General features: G+C 32.9%; 2 protein-coding genes across 2 annotated transcripts; one reads left to right on the forward strand and one right to left on the reverse strand.

Annotated features, from left to right (window-relative positions):
- Window positions 1–1,937: 1,937 nt before the first annotated feature.
- Window positions 1,938–3,596, reverse strand: LOC140862164 (uncharacterized). The gene is made up of 6 exons (XM_073265165.1): window positions 3,531–3,596; window positions 3,195–3,250; window positions 2,977–3,106; window positions 2,601–2,894; window positions 2,427–2,528; window positions 1,938–2,339 (listed from the first exon to the last, which is right to left on the reverse strand). The coding sequence occupies exons 2-6, from the start codon at window positions 3,248–3,250 to the stop codon at window positions 1,938–1,940; spliced, it is 984 nt and encodes a 327-aa protein (XP_073121266.1). The 5' UTR covers window positions 3,531–3,596.
- Window positions 3,597–6,918: 3,322 nt separating this feature from the next.
- LOC140862165 (protein FAR1-RELATED SEQUENCE 5-like) lies at window positions 6,919–9,630 on the forward strand. The gene is made up of 6 exons (XM_073265166.1): window positions 6,919–6,952; window positions 7,064–7,126; window positions 7,262–7,297; window positions 7,391–8,355; window positions 8,459–8,932; window positions 9,118–9,630. Exons 1-6 carry the CDS (start codon window positions 6,919–6,921, stop codon window positions 9,628–9,630), a joined length of 2,085 nt encoding a protein of 694 aa, XP_073121267.1.
- Window positions 9,631–20,570: the final 10,940 nt, after the last annotated feature.

Here is a 20,570-nt window from a genome sequence, read left to right on the forward strand (position 1 = left end):
AGCTAAACTGAAGTGCTAAGCTAAATTGACTTGTGGAAGATAAACTGAAGCGCTAAAACCAAACTGCCACATAAAGAAAGAAGCACTAAACCGTCTCGCATAAAGACCTCAATTGAGAATATTCAAATCAACGAGACTAAAGACACTAAACTGAAATATCATCAATTTACCCCTACGATCTTTTGGATAGAGTTTTTCGTACTCTCACACATTCACAGAAGTTAGTGCCGCGATCCAAAGGAAATTGTCGGCCTCAGAGATTAATGTTCTTGAAAGTGACAAATGCAATGGGAATAATTCAAAATTCTATCTGAAGATTCATTTTGAATTTATTACCGTTAGCATCCAAAGAATATAAATAGTGATCTCGATCGACTGAAGAACCTCTCTGGAACTTTTGCCAACAACGTTCATTGCTTGAATATTCAAAATCTCAAAATCTTGATAATCGATCAAAAGAACTCAAAGCACAAACGCTCAACTGATACTCTGATCATCGAAGGATCATTTTTGTGCTAAGTCAATCGAGTTGTAAACATCCTCATTTTATCAGTCTAGGACTGAAACTGAGTTGTAACTAGGAGTTCTTGTTTAGGCAGTGTATAAGTCCTAAACCGGATCGGGGTTTTGCAAATTGCTTGTAAGATTCAAAGTCTTCTAGTGATATCCTTCCGAGGTGGAAGAAGGGGTGACGTATGAGTGATTGAAATCTCCGAACATCCAGAAACATCTCTTCGTGTCTATTATCAGTTTACCTACCTATTATCTATCTTGCATACACCAGTTTATTATAAGTGTTCAAATCTATAATTTGACATATTTTCGCACATACTCTGTTTGTTAAATTGCATTAGACATCAAGATAAACTTCGAATTTAATCACTAAACCGATTAAATTCAATCATTATCCTTCAAAGTAAATTTTGAGGAAACATTGCATTTAAGACCTGGAGGTGCAAGGTTCGAATCCTGGGGAGGGCAAAAACTCCCCACCAGGGGGAAGAAGATCATGAAGTGCAAGAATGGCTGGGCCAGCCCAGCCTTTACAAAAAAGGGCGCCCTTTTTTGTAACGACTCACGTCCTTCCACCGCATCCCTCCCCAGCCTATAGCATGGGCTCGGACCGCATGGTTCGACGGGCATCGCACTCATGATCTTCGCACTCCTGGCAGTGGGTTTTTGCCCTTCCCGGGAATCGAACCTTGTACCTCCAGGCTTAAGTACAAAGTTTTATGATTCCTGGTACCATTGAGCTAGACGACCTCTCTTAGTACGGTATGGTTCGGGGACGAACCAAGCGGAAGCTGGTGGGCATGTGACGCCCGGGGCTGAGGAGGCGATGAGTGATCGCCGGTGCCAAGAGGTTGCACGGACAATGAGCGGCTCCTGGTAGGCTTCTAGGCGGAGGGAGACATGAATGAACCGATCCTGCCGGAATGAGAGGGATTATGAGACTGTGTAGGTATGAGACTGCATAGTTGAGAAGAGTGTAAAAAATTTCATATGTACTACTCATATCAAGAAGGTGCATCTTCTTTTCGGAAGCTCATCACATAAGAACTCCAAAGTTAAGCGTGCTTGACTTGGAGAAATTATAGGATGGGTGATCCCCTGGGAAGTTTTTCAGGGTGCGTGTGAGTGAGGACATAAGCACGTTGGAAAGACTCGTCTTGATACAGTGAGTCGTTACAAAAGTATTCTGGATAGTGTTTTGATCATCAATCACAATTAAATTGAATTCATCAATTTGATCATAAAAACATTAAATAGTACTATTACGTACAAAAATATTGATATGTACGAAAATGATCTAGAACCATAATATAACCAAGTATTTAAATCTTGTATTATACCAAAATGATCGAGAATAATTAATAAACAAGTATCTACATCTTGATTAAGCCAAACATATCAAGAATCATAATAAATCGAAGTATCTAACTAGAGGATGGAGCTTGTGTGGTATCATCATCACAAACAATTGAAGATGGATGAGACCGAGGGTTAATGAGTACGTGCTCCGTCAAATATTTAACATGCTCTTGCAAATTAATCAACTCTTGTGTAAGTTCCTTAACTTTAGAATTTGAGGCAGCAGCCTCAGCTCTAGCGGCCACCACATCTGCAGATGAGCTGGTACGTGCATGTGGTCCACGTTTCGACATAACATCATAATATGTCACAAATGCCTGTGATCCAATACCATATAAGCGATTCCTTTTCACTCCTCCAGCAGCTTGTATGTACATTTCATTTATTGATTCTAGAGTTGGCGTCTGTGGCAACCCACCATCAACATCAGGTTGTGAAGCCTCCAGTAATCGTTCGTTCATCTTATCCTAAAATAACAATTCAATTGATTTATTACATTACAATAGTAGTACATAAATGTGTGATTAATTTTCTTAAGTCTTTGTGAAACTTACATCAACAGCATTGGACTTAGCATCAACCCACGTGCTATCCTTTTTCTGATGTAGTTTTTTGAATAGCTCATAAGCTGTTGTATCACAGTTTAACTCCTCACGCTTCAAAAATATCGATGGTCAGAAAGTTATGCGATATTATTCTTTGAAATATAATAAAAAATTTAAGCTTACCATTTTAATAGAATGCTCCACAAAGCAGCGAGAACCCCCAGTATGTTTGACCAACCCTGTCCCTGGTCCCTCTGGCTCAGTATTCCTATTCTTTTTTGCTTTATTAGACTTTTCTTGCCATTTAGAGGTGCTCCAGATATCTTTCCACTTGTTCCATATCTGGAGATTAACCCCAATTGGGGGTTGAGATTTTGCACGCCAATTGCAAATGGTTTTTCTATATAGATCAGCTGCAAGTGTCTTCCATGTTTCTCTGATATGTACATCATGATCAAGATCCCAACGATACTTCTTCTACGTTGCATAACAACATATATTATATACTTTCAATAAAAATTAAGATTATCAATTCAAATGAATTAATAGTCACACTTACCACAAACTTTTCCCAGTAGTACGTTTTAGTCTCAACATTCACATACCGCCAAGTGTGGCCCTCCTTGCATTGTTTTTTGGTGAATGTCTTGGTTATGTAGGCCGAGATTGAATGACTATTTGGTAGGAACCTAAATTGAATTGATGAAAAACAATTAAAAAACAAACAATCAAATGATGTGCGTACAATGTAAATATAAATAATATAATATGACTTACTTGCCACCCGACGCAACAATCAAGATCCTAGAATCACGAGAATGCTCAGAAGTCATCTAAAATTTCTCAAAATGAAATAAATAAATTCAAATTCATATATAAAAACAATAATCTTGTAAAACCTCATTAACAATATCAAGTAAATAGATATTAAATGGCCAATACACACTAAATTATATACAATAAATTTCCATACATTGCAACATGAGAAATGCAAAATGGACCAAATAAGTACTCAATTAACCATGAGTTGTGCGAAAAAAATTAGACAAAATTATGCAAGAAATTCAACAGTGGTTTATATCAATCATGGATCTTTAAATTCAAAGAACGTACCTTGAAACAACCGAAAATGAAATGGGCCGATAGAGTTTTCCCCAATTTTTTATTTCACGAACTTCACGAAAATTATAATTGTTCGTTCTTGATCTCGTTTTCTTACCACTAAATTCTTATATGTATGTATAAATTAGATAGAAATTAAACTTGAGTGCAGGGCAATAGGGAAGCGACGATGTACAGATTGAGATCGTTGCGGTGACCGGAGTGAAAGATTACTGAAGAAATTTGGGTCACTTGGTTCAATTAAATATTCTTGACATTAATGGTGAAAACAATAAATATTTTTTCGTTATTTACCAAAAGAAATAATATGTTGTCATCACATTAAAATAAAAAATATTATTATGTTAATTTTCCTGAAATTAACAACGAAATGAATTATTTGTTATTATATATGACAATTAGGAATGTTTTTTCGTTAATTACGGAAATAAATTATATTATGTCATTACATTAAATAAGAAAAGATATATTTATTTTAAATTTCCTGAATTGAATGACGAAATTAATTTTATGTCATTATTTAACAACGAATAAGTTTTCGTCATTAATTAACACAAAATATTATAATTTGTCATTAAATAAGATAATTATATAAATGATGTCGGTAATATTAAATAACGACATAAATTTATAGTATGTCGTTGCCTTGCGAACGAGTTCGGAGGACAATGGTGCAGTTCGAAAACACCGAGCAGTTCAAAAAGTCTGAACTTGTGATCCAAACATCTGAACTCTCTTGGATAGACAGGGTATGAACTTTTTATCGGTGATTTTAGCGGGTGATTGGAAGCTCCGAACCCCCAAATCGACACGCCCGAACTTCGTCGGCTGCCTGAGTTCTCAAATCACAGTACACATGTATGATGCGCAACATATCGGAAGATCCGAACTCAGATTGGAACTTTCAAACCTAGATCGGAAATAGAGGCTGAGACCCTCATTTCAAAATGCATTGAGTAGGCGAGTTTCGATCCTATTGAGTTTTAGAGCTTTCTAGTCATCTTCTCGAGGATCGGACTATAGCAAGGTTCTATCGAGCTTGTAGCGGAGCTATACCTAGGGTTTTGGTTCTTCGAAATCAGTGGGCTGACAACGGACACAAGCATAATCTGATATCTCTGTCAAATTTGGGAGCATATATTAGCTTAGTTAAAACTTTTAGAATTGTATGAGTGATTCAATGTACATTTTATTATAGGCTTGGATCCCAGGCTGCTACATCTAGGCTTGACCTATGGAGGTACGTAAGTACTGACTAAGATATCCAGCTGCGTATGAATTCTTATGTGTTTAGCCCGGGTGGGCTCGAAATTTTTTTAAAATTTTGTATATAAAATTTTTGAATAATTTTGGTTTAATTTTGTGGTAGCCCTCAATTCAAAATATTAAAGGATACAAGAGCTTAGAATTTTATCACGGGTAGACTAAAAATCTTGGGTCCGCCATTAACCACATTGAGCCGTATCTCTTTCGAGATTATAGCCATTTGTAGTAAGGTCATTCAGCCATAGTTTGGACGTTGGGACATCATTCAGCCATAGTTTGGACGTTGGGGTCTCAAAATATTTTTAAAATATATTGTATTATATAAATATATATAGTATATATATAAATATATATTTAAAAAATTTTATTCAAAACTCTAGATAGGTCATGAGCTTCTAATGATTTGTTTAAAAAATTATACATTGTCAATTTTTTGTGTTTTTGCTCATCTTTTTTTGCGTACAAAAGAAATAAAAAACTTTTTATTAGATACAAACTTTTTTTTTCGTTAAATTGTTTTATTTAGGTGAGCTATATTGCTCAAATTGAGTCAATTATCATGCCGCTTTTTATTGAATTTGATTTTTATTGTATGTTTGTGTATTGCGATTAGTGCTTTAAATCTCATATCAACAATCAATATTTGTTAACATTTAAATTTTATTTATTTTTTTTTAGATTCTCTTTGTGAATTATGACGGGAAAAATGAATTTTTTTTAGATTTACATCATGGGTTTCCTAATGTTTGGATAGCTTATAGGATATTATTGACCATACCGGTTACGGTAGTTTCTGTTTAAAAAAATTTCTCCAAGCTGAAGTTGATAAGAACTAATTACGATCAACTATGTCACAATATAGATTGAATGGTTTGACAATATTCTCTATTGAAAAAAAAAATATGGTAGTTAATCTTGATTAGGTTTATTTAGTTGATAATTTTGCACAACAGAAAGCGCGAAGAGTTAGAACATTTTGTTATTACATTCAATTTATATATGTTATTTTTTATATATATTTAATAAATTACGTGGTATATTGGTATATTAAATTAGATGTTGGTGATCATTATGTTCATATTATTGTCAGTTCGTACGTAATAATTTTATATTTTACAAAAAAAAATTATATTGACCATAAGTTAGCTTAGGGCCTCCAATTTTCTGGAGACGGCCCTGATCATGAGGTACAGTGGCTAACTGGTAGGAAGGGCTGTGATGCTTCCAGGACATTGTAGATCCACGTTCGAATGAGTGTACTAGTTAATAATTAACAATAGAGTGATATTAACAAAATTAACAAAAATAATAAGGCAAATAGTTGTATAAGACTGTCCTACTGGTCAGGTTCGTGCAACGGATCCGGGTCGGATTAACCCATTTTTTAACCCGTGAGATTTTGAGTCTTCACTCTATTTTCTCCTAATTTTTCGCATTGGCCCAATTGTTCTTGAGCTTCCGCATTGGCCTACTTTCAATCGATCTATTTTGAATTGGGAGAAAATTTCACTCGACAAGATCGCTGCGATCTCCGCTCAATCCCTTCCATTCATCTGTCCCAGCTTCTCAATTGTTTACATTGAAAACAAAGATCGTGAAGATTTCTGCTATATTGAGGTATAAATTTCTTGTTTCAAAAAATTCTGAAATCGACAAGATCAAACTGAAATCTGATCTCACTTGTGTATGGAGTTGATGATTTTGTTTCTGTTGCCTGCTAGATTGTTTTAAAGCAACTCAAGCAAGAAGATTCAACCACTTCAAGCTCTAAGCCAAAAAATTATTATTTGCTGCAACAGGTTTGAACCATGTTTGTTTCCTTAACCAAGAGCACACAATTGGGTTCTTTTATTGAATAGATAGATATCACGCATTCTTCTCGGAGACATTCCATATATTTTAGCTCTGTTCTGTTAAAACACATTCTTCTGCGATACATTCCAATCCATATATGTTTACTATGTTCTGTTAAAGCGCCTCTGATTGATTGAGCATTTTCATTTGTATCCTTTGTTTTTGATGAGTTGATTTTGTTAATGTATTTAAGACACATTATTTATCTTTTAACTAGCAGGGGTATTAGAGTTTTGCTGTTGGATAATTAAAATCGGATATGGAGAATGAATCTGAAACTCATATTCAGAAAGGTAATTTTTTACCAAAGCATCGTTTTATATTAGTTTCCACACACATTGCACTAAAAATATTACCTTTTATATTATATTTTACTGCTATTTTTTTTTATTTTGTTATTGTAGGTCAGAATTTAAATTCTATTGTCATTGTTTCTAGCGATGAAAATGAGACAGACATAAATAAAGGTAAGGTTGAATTAACTTACGAAGTGTATTATGCTTATCATAAAAAAATAAGAAAGATTTTCATTTTAGTTGTTTCTTGTAATAATATTTGACACTTGTTTGAATTTATTGTAAATGAAAAAGTTGATCTGGCAGCTAATAGTGAACAAAATATGATACCAGCCAGTGAAGGTAACATTTCTCAAATAAATTAGAAATATTTGGTTCTGGTCAAAACGTATTAGTTTTTATTAATGCTAGATATTTGTTTTGAAATTATTACAGATGACAATGCATGTTCTGTTGATATAACTGGATCTCTGATTGGTTTGACGAGAAAAACAATTGATGAAATGTATCAATTGTATTCCAACCATGCAAGGGCCATTGGTTTTAGTGTTCGTAAATCAACCACCAGGTACTCTAACAATCAAGAAGTTGTAATAGAGAAATATTTTGTGTGTTCTTGTTGTGGAACGAAGAAATTAAAAGCTTCAAATTCAGATAACTTAAGTGGTGGATCAGTGGGAAAGATAGAAAAAAGATCTTGTCTGACACGAACAGGATGTAAAGCTTCATTAAGGGTTAAATTGAATGATGAATGCCTTTATGAAGTTGTGTCCCATGTGATGATACATAATCATCCATTCACTAGGATAGCATGGAGTCATCATCATCGATCAAAGAGGAGAATTTCAAATGTGAAGGGTAAAGCTATTGAAGATATGATATCTTCTGGGATGAGAGCTACTGATTCTTATCGTTATATGGTACATGAAGCTGGGGGAGAGGAAAACGTTGGTCATACTTTGACGGATCACATGAATTTTGTGAACCGTTGGAAAATGAATGCAATAGAGGGAGGGGATGCACATAAAGTAATTGAAATGTTACAACAAGAAGATGCTAAAGAGAATGACTTTTTTTTCAGAGTCAAATTAGATGATGATGGGAGATTGTGTAATGTATTTTGGAGGGACTCGATGATGAAAGAGGATTATGACATATTTGGTGATGTCATGGTTTTTGACACAACTTATCGCACTAATAAGTACAATTTGATTTGTGCTCCTTTCGTGGGTATCAATCATCATTGGAAAAATGTGATGTTTGGTTGTGCATTTTTATCTGACGAGAAGGTCAAATCATTTCAATGGCTCTTTGAAGTTTTTAAGAAATCGATGGGAGGCAAATGTCCTGTCAGTTTGTTCACCGACCAAGATCAAGCAATTTCAAATGCAATAGAAAAGGTCAATAAATTTTGAAATATATTTGTTGAATTTTTATTTTGATGTAGGTTTTTGATGTGAATAACTCATGTGAATATAACAAGTATTTCTTATTTTGAAGTAGGTTTTTCCGGAAACAAGACATAGGCTATGCCTTTGGCACCTTCATCAAAATGCTATAAGTAGGTTTGCAAAGTTGAAAAGTCAAAATTCTTTTAAAGATGCATTTAAGAAATGCTTGTCAGGTTGTGTTGATGAAAATGAATTTGAAAGCTGTTGGAGTTCTATGATTTCAGACTACAAACTAGAGAATCATCCTTGGTTTAATCGTTTGTATGGATTAAAGGAAAAATGGTGCACCGCATTGAGCAAGGATTTATTCTCTGCTGGAATTCTGTCTTCCCAAAGAAGTGAAAGCACTAACCATGCCATTGGATTCAGTGCAAAGAAAAACACAAGCTTGACTGACTTTTTTGGAATTTTCAAGGAAATGTTAAAGAATTGGAGGAACAAAGAACAAAAAGATGAATTCCAATGTTCAAGATCAATACCTGAATCAGCCTTACCATTGACTGGGATGTTGAAGCATGCTTCTGAGGTATACACATTGACACTTTTTAGAGATTTTGAGGCTGAATTTTTTAAATCAATCTCTAGTTCTTCTATTCTTATTCTAGTTGAAGACAAAATGATGGTTTATAATGTTTCATCACACGATAATGACGGCTATCTCATCGTGTCATATTTGATTGTTTGAGCAATCTAATCACGTGCTCTTGCAAGAAATTTGAAGAGTGTGGCTTCTTGTGCTATCATTGCTTAAGGGTCCTTCATATAAATTCGATAGTTACCATACCAGAGTCTTATATTAAGAAAAGATGGACAAAGTTTGCTAAATCAGAAATTTGGGACAAGTTCAATAGTACAGTTGGGAGGTCAGAGAAGGTTGGGGATTGCATCCCTTGGCGTCATGAAATGGCACGCAAGTATTATAATTTGGTGTTGCAATGTCAAGAAAATAAGGAGGCTCGGATGATTGTTGAAGAAGGATACAATAGAGATTCTGTAGCTGTTAATGCTCTGATGAGTTCATTGACTATTACAGAGCAGTCATATACTTCCATTCATTCAAATTCTTCTCATATTGTTCAAGATCCTACTCATTCTGTTACAAAAGGAAGAAGTCAAAGGATAAAAGGACACTTTCAGAAAAACAAGAAGAAGAAAACGGATGCTTCAAATTCAATTCAAGCAAAGGAATTTGGTTCCAAGACTCCAAATATTCATTTATTATAGTGAGATTTTATTGGTCATGTACTTTCTTTTATAATATGAATTTTTTTCGATTGTAAATGTTGATTTCTACTTATCTATCTTGCAGGGAGCGTGAGAAGTTCTTGAGACTTGTCAACAAAGAGTTGATTATTTCATTGATTTTTCAGGTGGACGCTTTATATGTTTTGCTTTCCTTTGGCTAATGTTACAGCACATTCGGATGTTCTTGTAGTTGACATGTCTTATCTGGTTTTATGTTTATCTTAACAATAAATTGCTATGGTGCTGAACATTTGGATCTTGTGCAAAGATTCTGGTTTTCACAAAAATTACTTATAAATGCTTGGTGCTTCTATCACTACATTCTTTGTATTTGATTTTTACTGTTTATTTCTGACAAGTTTCAGCACCAGAAACATGCTGGTAAAAGTCCAAAAGTATGCATTCCAAGCAGGATTCCCATGAAGAATCATAACAGTAGAGTGGTTAGCAGAAGTGCAGCTAATTGATGCAGTGTGTTCATTGGAGAACTACATGATAGATTTTTTCAACTGATATATCATGTGGCAAACAGAGTATTCTTTCAATTTTTTTGGAGAAATCTGAGGATTCAATAAGTTAATGAGATCTTTTGAGCATTTAGCTGGACTGGATGAAGAAAGAAAATATATTAAATCCCTTGATATATATTTTTGGATATTTTTCATGATTTTAAGGATTGTTTGTCTGCATACCTGTGATGATCGCTTAACTTCCACAAAACAATGTATTTTTATTAAATTTAATCCCTTATGTTTCATCAAGAACTCAGTGTGCAATGTATTTTTTATTAAAAAAATAATTTTTTTGAATAAATAACTAATACTTTTTTTAAAAAAATAAAAACTTTTTGAAAGAAAACTGATTTTTTTTCATATTACCATAATTTAGAAGTATTAGTTTTAAGAAAAAAAAACTAATACTTCTAATAAAAATATTAATACTTTTCAAACAAAATACTTTTGATCTAAAAAGATATATGTTTATTATTAATATTAATAGCATGTAATTATTATTTCTATCAAGAGAGAAATTATTAAAATGTCATTAAGTCGCCAAGAATCTATTTTTTTTTTTCGAATAAGAGCACAATATGAAGAAATTTTTATTTATAAATGTTGCTCTAAAAAAAATTATTTATAACTATTTTCTGAACCTTATTGATTTTTTTTTTTTGAAAAGTGTGAATTTTTTTTAAGTACTGTTTGCAAACCTCTAAAAATTAGTGATTATGAATTTTTTTTCTTAACAATTTTTCAAAAAAAAAGTCCATAATTTTGAATAAAATCTATACAAGGATGTGTATTGATTTTACCTTAATAAATCGTAATTAAGAGCACTTAACAATTTAAGAACCGGGACCAAATTATAATGCAACATATAATTTTGAATAAAATCAATACATGAATGTGTAAAATCCCCTTTTGTGGATGGAAAGATGCAGCATATAATTTTAAATAAAATCAATACAATAATGTGAAAAAACTTCTTTAAGGAAAACTGATTTTGTCATATTATCATAATTTAGAAGTATTAATTTAGAAGTATTACTTTTAAGAAAAAAACTAATACTTCTGATGAAAATATTAATACTTTTCAAACAAAAATTAATACTTTTGATCGAAAAAGATATATGCTTATTATTAATATTAATAGCATGGAATTATTATTTCTATCAAGAGAGAAATTATTATTTTTCGAATAAGAGCACTATATGAAGAAATTTTTATTTATAAATGTTGCTCTAAAAATTATTTATAACTATTTCCTGAACCATATTGATTTATTTTTTGAAAAGTGAATTGTTTTTAGGTAGTGTTTGCAAACCTCTAAAAATTAATGATTATGAATTTTTTTTCTTAACAATTTGTCAAAAAAAAAAAGTCCATAATTTTGAATAAAATCTATACAAGGATGTGTATTGATTTTACATTAATAAATCATAATTAAGAGCACTTAACAATTTAAGAACCGGAACCAAATTATAATGAAACATATAATTTTGAATAAAATCAATACATGAATGTGTAAAATCCCCCTTTGTGGATGGGAAGATGCATCATATAATTTTAAATAAAATCAATACAATAATGTGAGAAATCCCCCCTTTGTGGATGGGAAGATGCCACTACAAAAGCAAGAGACATTGCTGCAAATTAACATAATATATTTAACACCACACTATTTATTATCTAACTAAGCCATGGAAGAAAAACACTTGATGAAACTTCATTTGAATTAAAATAAAAGTAACTGAGTACTAAAATACTTCAAACCCAAACAACTAAGCTAACTAACTTGCGAATGAATATTAAATTCGACATAAATCTAAACTGCTGGAAATGAAATCTGTTCCACAAGGAAGGAGCTTAATCAAAATAGTCATAAAAACAAACTAGTTCATTTCTTTTGTTTCTTTCTCCTCCTATTTTCTGCTCCATCTCTCTTCAAATCTGAAATCTTGGCTTGAAGTTAAAGCTTTTTTTAGTAGAAATCAAACACTTTTCTCAGCACCTCCAGCCTCAAATTATTTACCTTGCTAAACACAATGGTTGCACAGATTTCAAAAACTGGAAATACACGTTTCAAAACAGAGACATGAATTTAAAAAAAAAAAAGAGTAAAAGGTACCATAACAAGGTATAAAAAGATATCAATAAGAACATAATTATTTATCCAACATCCCATACAATATCAAGATTAATATACCGCATAAGATGACGGTCAATATCCTCGAAGAAAATTCTAGAAACTCAAATCCAACTGGTATGTCCCTATAGGTGTGATATTCAATCAATTCTTTGAACTACACACACATAAGCAATTTGTAGAACCATGAGAGAAGGTTAAAAAAAATATAAAAATATGTAGGGGTTCACAGACTTTTCTCCACAACCCACAAAGTAGTAGGCCACCAACATATTTGGGCACTGGCAATAGCAAATTATCTTAATCTTAAACAATAAATTCATGATGAACAATAGATAGGCAGGAGAAACAAAAATATGACAACAAAGCCATCAAGATTTGTCAATCACGACAAAAAGTACAGTCGCATCGAAGAAGCCCTAGAAATTAAGGGGAAAGGAGAAAGAACATAGGGCTTACGATCACGACCACCGCGAACTAGTTCATTTATTTTGTTTCTTCCTCCTCCTATTTTCTGCTCCATCTCTCTTCAAATCTGAAATCTTGGCTTGAAATTCAGGCTTTTTTTTTTTGTAGAAATCAAACACTTTGCTCAGCACCTCCAGCCTCAAATTATTTTCCTTGCTAAGCACAATGGTTGCATAGATTTCAGCTCTAATTACTCGTCTTACAGTAGCCTAGAGTCAATAAAACCAAAAAACAATTAATTATAACTCAGGATTTATAAAGAGAAATTTATTCTACAATCTCATTCAAAATTCCATACCTTTGACAAATCTGGAGATGAGTATTACCTCAAAATACTTCATATGATGCATCAAGTACATACCACCATCAACATCTCTCTTTCTTGTTTGCCAACTTAAAGAAACATTTTCGAACTCATACATCAAAACCTCATCAGCTTTCACATGATTTTTTTCTTTCAAAAACTTGGACATTTGATTATGCTACAAATTGAAAACATATAAGACAATGAAAACGTAAAAGAGATATTTTAGATTTATTAAAATTATATTAGATACTTTACCACTATTTGGGCAGCATGAAAGAAAGAATTTTCATCATCCTTATACTTCCTGTTATCCAAATATTGAATTTTTCCTTGGTCCAAGTTTATAGCAACATCAGCAAAGTGATCATCTAAATGGAGTGGTACAAAAATCTATGTTTCCAAAAAATAATATAACTTCTAATTAGTGAAACTGTTATATATAGATGTAATATAGTTGATTGATTTGATTGTAATTTACCTTTTCTACACTAATCCCTCTATCCTATAAATAGAGGTGTTTAGTCCATATATTAAAGACTCATCTTCTTCTATTATATTCTCTCTTGTCTTTTATTCTCTCATCTTTCTCTACTAAATTTATAACACGTTATCAGCACGAGTGCTCTAGCTTCAAGGTAGAACTCATAAATAATTTTCATTCGTAATCTTTGTGTGGATGCTCTCGATAAAGTACAATATGTAACTTTCATATTGATGCTCTCGAAATAGCACAAATATTATTATTATTATTATTTTTGCCAATAGTTTCAATGATCCGGTAGTAGCAAAATATTAAAAGTTAATATTGATGCTCTCAAAGTATCTCATATTTTATGTTCATATTATGCTCCTGAAGAAGCATTAATTTTAATTTTATGTTGATGTTCTTGAAGTAACACAACATATTTTATTGAAAATCTCGATAGATCTATGGATACAATATAAATATATAAGATTTTCAATATTCCTAAAGAATATTATCCAAAATCTTAAGTTTATCAATATTCCCGAAGAATATTGACTTTTATACACTTTTATGCTTGTGTCTTATATTGGGATATTATATTTTTTTATGCATTTATTTTTACTCGATATTAATTGATATTTGTTTGTGTGAAGATTTATCATTCTTAGGAAAGTTAATAAATATGATTCCATAATTGTGATTAGATGCTTGTTAACATAATTATATATATATATTGCACGTATATATAATTATTTGTTAACTAATTTTATAACATTGTTCAATAAATTAGTAAATAACATAATTATTTATTTTGTACATTTTTCTACACGTATATATTCAATCTGTTATATATATATATATATATAATTTATTATTATCCTTAAATTCGTTTGTTTTTTTTTTAACAGTCGCAACGGCAAACATTACAAAACTTGAATTTGAAGCTCTTGACATCAGTGAAAAAAACTATTTGTCATGGATTTTGGATACTGAGGTTCATCTTGTTTCTAAGGATCTTGGAAACACAATAAAAGAAGAAAATAATGAATCCCCGCAGGATCTTGCAAAATCTCTTATTTTTCTTCGCCACCATCTCGATGATGGATTGAAAGCCGAGTATCTCACTGTGAAGAACCCACAAGAACTTTGGAAAAATCTTAAAGAAAGGTTTGACCATCAGAGGAGTGTAGTTCTCCCAAGAGCTCGTTATGAGTGGATCCATCTTCGCCTACAAGATTTCAAATCTGTAAGCGATTATAACTCCGCATTATTCAAGATTTGTTCAAAGCTCAAACTTTGTGGAGAAAATATTTCTGATCAAGATCTACTTGAAAAAATTTTCTCCACCTTTCATGCTTCAAATGTGCTCCTGCAGCAGCAATATTGTGAGCGTGGATTTAAAAATTACTCTGAGCTTATTTCCTGTCTACTAGTTGCTGAACAGAACAATGAATTACTATTGAAAAATCATCAATTACGCCCAACTGGCTCTACACCATTTCCTGAAGCAAATGAAATATCATTCCCTGAAGTGAATGCCAACTCAACTCAAAATCCCCATATTAGAAGAGGACGTGGGCGTGGTCATGGGCGTGGGCGTGGCCATGGTCAAAACAAAAATTACCAGCAACATGATGAAAAGAGACAGAAAACAAACCACCAGCAGTGGAAATCGAATAATGAAGAAGAAAAAGGGAGAAACATGAAAGAGTATGAAGATAAGTGTTTCAAATGCGGAATGGAAGGGCATTGGTCTCGTACCTGCCGTACTCCAAAGCATCTTGTGGATCTCTACCAAAATTCGATCAAAGGAAAGAAAAAAATAGAGACAAATTTTTCTGATGATGATGGCCCTGTTGATATAACTCACTTGGATGTCTCTGATTTCTTTGCACAACCAGACGGGAATATTGATCATTTGATTGGGGATGGTGTGCTAGAAAATATAAAGTAATCAAGTTCTGCCTTTAATGCTTTCGTGTCCCTAAGATTAGTGCTTTTGGATATCTATGTTTTTTTTCTATAATAGTCAGATTTATCTTTTTGGTTTTGGTTTTATTCAGTACAATTTTATTTTCAGTTGTAATGGTGGTTAATGTTTTGAGAACTTTATTTAATATAATTTCCTTCTTATGAATATTGAAGTTGTAACTTAATCGATTATGCATTTCTTTTAGATTAATGGGAGAATACCAAGACATATGTCTAGCCGATAGTGGTACAACTCACACCATCCTTCAAAGTAAAAGGTATTTTTTGAAAATAACATTAGCTGAAAATAATGTTATAACAATATCGGGTGCATCAAAAATTATTGAAGGTCATGGAAAGGCAAAAATCATTCTGCCAAATGAGACAATTCTATATATTAAAAATGCACTCTACGCTAGCAAATCCAGTAGAAATTTGCTTAGCTTTAAAGATATCCGCATAAATGGATATCATATTGAAACATTAAATGTAAACAAGGTTGAATACCTTTGTATTACATCTATGATATGTGGTAAAAAAACATATAAAAGAAAAATTACGTGCACTCTCTTCTGGGATGTATTGCACAATAATAAAGGCAATTGAGACAAATACAGTCACAAACAAGAAGTTTGTTGACAAGAAAACTTTCATATTATGGCACGATCGACTTGGTCACCTTGGGAGTTCAATGATGCAAAGAATAATAGATAATTCGCGTGGACATCCCTTAAAAAATCAAAAGGTTCTCCTAAATGGTGACTTTTCATGTATGGCTTGTTCACAAGGTAAACTAATTATAAGGCCTTCTCCAACAAAGATTGATGTTGAAATTCCAACATTCTTGGAAAGAATTCATGGGGATATTTGTGGGCCTATACACCCATCATGTGGTCCATTTCGATACTTTATGGTATTGATTGATGCATCAACTAGGTGGTCACATGTTAGTTTGCTTGCAACTCGAAATATAGCTTTTGCAAAGCTACTTGGGCAAATGATTAAACTACGAGCTCAATTCTCTGACCACTCAATTAAGGCAATTCGCCTTGATAATGCTGCTGAATTTAAATCACAAGCATTTGATGACTTTTGTATGTCAATAGGGACTTCGGTCGAGCATTCAGTAGCCCATGTCCATACACAAAATGGTCTCGCAGAATTCTTTATTAAGCGACTGCAATTAATTGCAAGACCGCTACTCATGAAAACAAAACTGCCATCTTCAGCCTGGGGTCATGCTATCATACACGCTGCATCGTTAATTCGTGTAAGACCAACTAATTACCACCAATATTCACCATTGCAACTTGCATATGGTCAAGAACCTGAAGTTTCTCACATTAGAGTATTTGGTTGTGCGGTACAAGTACCTATCCCACTTACACAACGAACCAAAATGGGTCTCCAACGTAGACTTGGAATTTATGTGGGGTATGAGTCACCGTCTATCATTAGATATTTGGAACCCTTAAAAGGCGACTTGTTTAATGCAAGATTTGCAGATTGCCATTTTGATGAAACAAATTTTCCAACATTGGGTGGAAAAAAATTGTATCCTGAAGAACAATGAAAAATCTTTTGGAATGAGAAAACATTATCTCATTACGATCCCAGAAACAATCAATGTAAGCAAGAATTTGAAAGAATCATTCACTTGCAAAGAATTGCAAATCAATTATCTGATGCCTTTGTTAATACAAAAAATGTAACAAAGTCACACATACAAGTAGAAAATACCCTAGTGAAGATCGATGTCCCTGCAGGACCATATAATACTTTACCCGCAAATGAATCTAAAATACGCCAGAAGCGTGGCCGACCGATTGGTTCAAAGGATACAGTACCCAGAAAAAGAAAGGTACAAGAAAAACAAGGTTTGAAAACTCTAGAAGAAGAAACCTTACATCAAAATGAAACAGATGTGGATAACGTGATCCATGAAAAATCACAACCACATGAAAATATTGAGACTTCAACAAATTATTTGATATCTCGTAAAATATGGGATCGCAGAAATACGAACATCGATAATGTGTTCGCACTTAACATGGCTCTTGATATCATGCAAGGTATTGATGATCCTGAACCACAATCTGTTAAAGATTGTCAACAAAGAAATGATTGGCCAAAATGGAAGGAAGCTATACAAGCTGAATTAGATTCTCTAGAAAAACGTAAAGTGTTTGGACCCGTAGTTCAAACACCCAAAAATGTAATCCCCATAGGACACAAATGGGTGTTTGTGCGAAAAAGAAATGAAAATGGCGAAATTGTAAGATACAAAGCCAGACTTATAGCCCAAGGTGTTTTTCAAAGACCTGGAATCGATTACGAGGAAACATATTCACCTGTGATGGAGACCACCACTTTTCGATTCTTGATTAGTTTGGTTGTATCAGAAAATTTGGATATGCGACTTATGGATGTGGTCACTGCATATTTATATGGTTCACTTGATAGCGACATATACATGAAAATCCCTGAAGGATTTAAACCATCAGAATCAAGTGATACAAATCTCAAGACCATGTTCTCAATTAAATTGCAAAAATCGTTATATGGATTAAAACAATCTGGGCGAATGTGGTACAATCGCCTTAGCAAATATTTACTACAAGAAGGTTATACAAATAATGCTATTTGCCCATGCGTTTTTACAAAAAAGACGGATGAGGGTTTTGCAATCGTGGCAGTATATGTAGATGATCTAAATCTTATAGGAACTCCCGAAGAGCTCACTAAAACTGCCAATTATTTAAAAAGTGAATTTGAGATGAAAGATTTGGGAAAAACAAAGTTTTGTCTCGGATTGCAAATCGAATATTTATCAGAAGGAATATTTGTTCATCAATCTTCATACACAGAGAAAATATTAAAACGCTTTTACATGGACAAATCACATCCATTAGCATCACCAATGGCCGTATGATCACTTGACACTAATAAAGATCCTTTTCGTCCACTTGAAGATGGAAAAAATATCATTGGTCCTGAAGTACCATATCTTAGTGCAATTGGTGCATTGTCATACCTTGCAAATTGTACTCGACCAGATATAGCATTTTCTGTCAACCTTCTAGCAAGATATAGTTCTTCTCCAACCCGAAGACATTGGAATTGTGTAAAACATATATTTCGTTACCTTCGTGGTACAACTGACATGGGATTATTTTATTCAAAAAAATCAAATTTCTCTTTAATAGGATATGCATATGCAGGCTATCTTTCAGATCCGCATAAAGCCAAATCCCAAACGGGTTATGTGTTTACACGAGGGGACACCGCTATTTCATGAAAGTCAACAAAGCAAACTTTGACAGCTACATCATCAAATCACTTTGAAATCATTGCAATGCATGAATCAAGTCGAGAATGCATATGGTTGAGATCTATAACTCAACATATTCAAGAATCATGCGGACTACCAACAACGAAAGATAGCTCGACGACTATTTTTGAAGATAATACTGCTTGCATTGCACAACTAAAAGGAGGGTATATCAAAGGCGATCGAACGAAACACATTTCACCAAAGTTTTTCTACACGCACGAACTTCAACAAAAAGGTGATATTGATGTCCAACAAATCCGTTCAAGTGACAATGTAGCTGATTTATTCACAAAGGCATTATCGACATCAACATTCAAGAAATTGGTGCAAAAGATAGGGATGCATCAATTAAAAGATATTCGGTGATTCAAATCAGGGGGAGTATCAATTGTTGTACTCTTTTTCCTTCGTTCAGGTTTTTCCCACTGGGTTTTACTGACAAGGTTTTAACGAGGCAACATTGGACTCTCTATCAATCATCTAAGGGGGAGTGTTATATATAGATGTAATATAGTTGATTGATTTGATTGTAATTTACCTTTTCTACACTAATCCCTCTACCCTATAAAGGTGTTTAGTCCATATATTAAAGACTCATCTTCTTCTATTATATTCTCTCTTGTCTTTTATTCTCTCATCTTTCTCTACTAAATTTATAACAGAAACATTATTATTTAATTATAATAAATTTCAAATAAAATTTAATTCTTTTTACCATGTCCACAAAGCTCAAATCACCACCATGTTCACTCAACCATGAACTCCAAATATTTCTCATAGCAGCTTCATTGGTTTGCAAATCAGAATCATCATGAAGCAGCTTATGTAAATAAGTCTATTGGAAAGCAAAAAAAAAACTATAAGATTAACAATAACATATTAAAATCAAGAATCAAATTAAAAATATTAAAAACTTACAGAATGTGCGAGGTTGAAACAAAAACGCATATGCTGCGTGTTTTTTGTTTTTTCTTCTTGATTGATTGAGAGACACCATGCATCAATGATAGAAACATATACGTTTGAAAAACTCAATGAAATGATGTCCTTCCTTTGAATAGGACACATAAGATGATGGTGAAACAAAATCTCCCTAATTGTAGCAGAAAGAAGAAAATCAAATCATCAAAAGAGAGACAAACTGAATTCAGATATAAAAATATAATATGAATTATGGTTCATAAACACTTACTTTTCATTCAAAGCTTCATCAACAAAGAAACAGTAATCGATGATCTCTTTGTGTTTTTGATCCATATCAAAGACAATGTCCTTGTTTGCCTTCATGAAGTCCGACACATATCCCATTTCTTCATCAAGCCGCCAATACTCATTTGATAAAATAGGTTCACTTAGTTCTTGGTCAGACAAGACATCATTAGACCTCTCTTCATTATTTTCTACAAGGACATTTCTTTGTTCCGGTGTCAAAAGATCAAAAGAAGAAAACTCTTCAGCCAACTTTTTCATAACCAAAAAGTTATCAACCACATCATCTATATACTTTTGTATTTTAGGCTCACAAAAGAACTTCTGACTCTCCGATAAATCAGGAGAAGCTGCAGCACGTTTCTCTTCAATTTTTTTCTTCATTTTCAACAAACTTTTCATGTGATGATTGGACACTACAGAGATGTCCCTCTTAAACAACAACAGTGTTTCATGTACATCCTAAAATTATGAGATAAATTAAAAAAATATAATGATTAGTGACTTTAGACATCGTA

Source organism: Henckelia pumila, chromosome 4 (genome assembly GCF_033568475.1).
Source record: "Henckelia pumila isolate YLH828 chromosome 4, ASM3356847v2, whole genome shotgun sequence".
Classification (NCBI taxonomy): Eukaryota; Viridiplantae; Streptophyta; class Magnoliopsida; order Lamiales; family Gesneriaceae; genus Henckelia; species Henckelia pumila.

Coding starts and splice junctions, on each gene's coding strand:
- LOC140862165 (XM_073265166.1), top strand. CDS start 6,919: ATGGAGAATGAATCTGAAACTCATATTCAGAAAG. Junction 8,356..8,458: donor TTTCAAATGCAATAGAAAAG/GTCAATAAATTT, acceptor ATTTTGAAGTAG/GTTTTTCCGGAAACAAGACA. Junction 8,933..9,117: donor TGTTGAAGCATGCTTCTGAG/GTATACACATTG, acceptor TGCTCTTGCAAG/AAATTTGAAGAGTGTGGCTT.
- LOC140862164 (XM_073265165.1), bottom strand. CDS start 3,250: ATGACTTCTGAGCATTCTCGTGATTCTAGGATCTTGATTGTTGCGTCG. Junction 3,107..3,194: donor ATTGTTGCGTCGGGTGGCAA/GTAAGTCATATT, acceptor AATTCAATTTAG/GTTCCTACCAAATAGTCATT. Junction 2,340..2,426: donor CTAAGTCCAATGCTGTTGAT/GTAAGTTTCACA, acceptor TTGTTATTTTAG/GATAAGATGAACGAACGATT.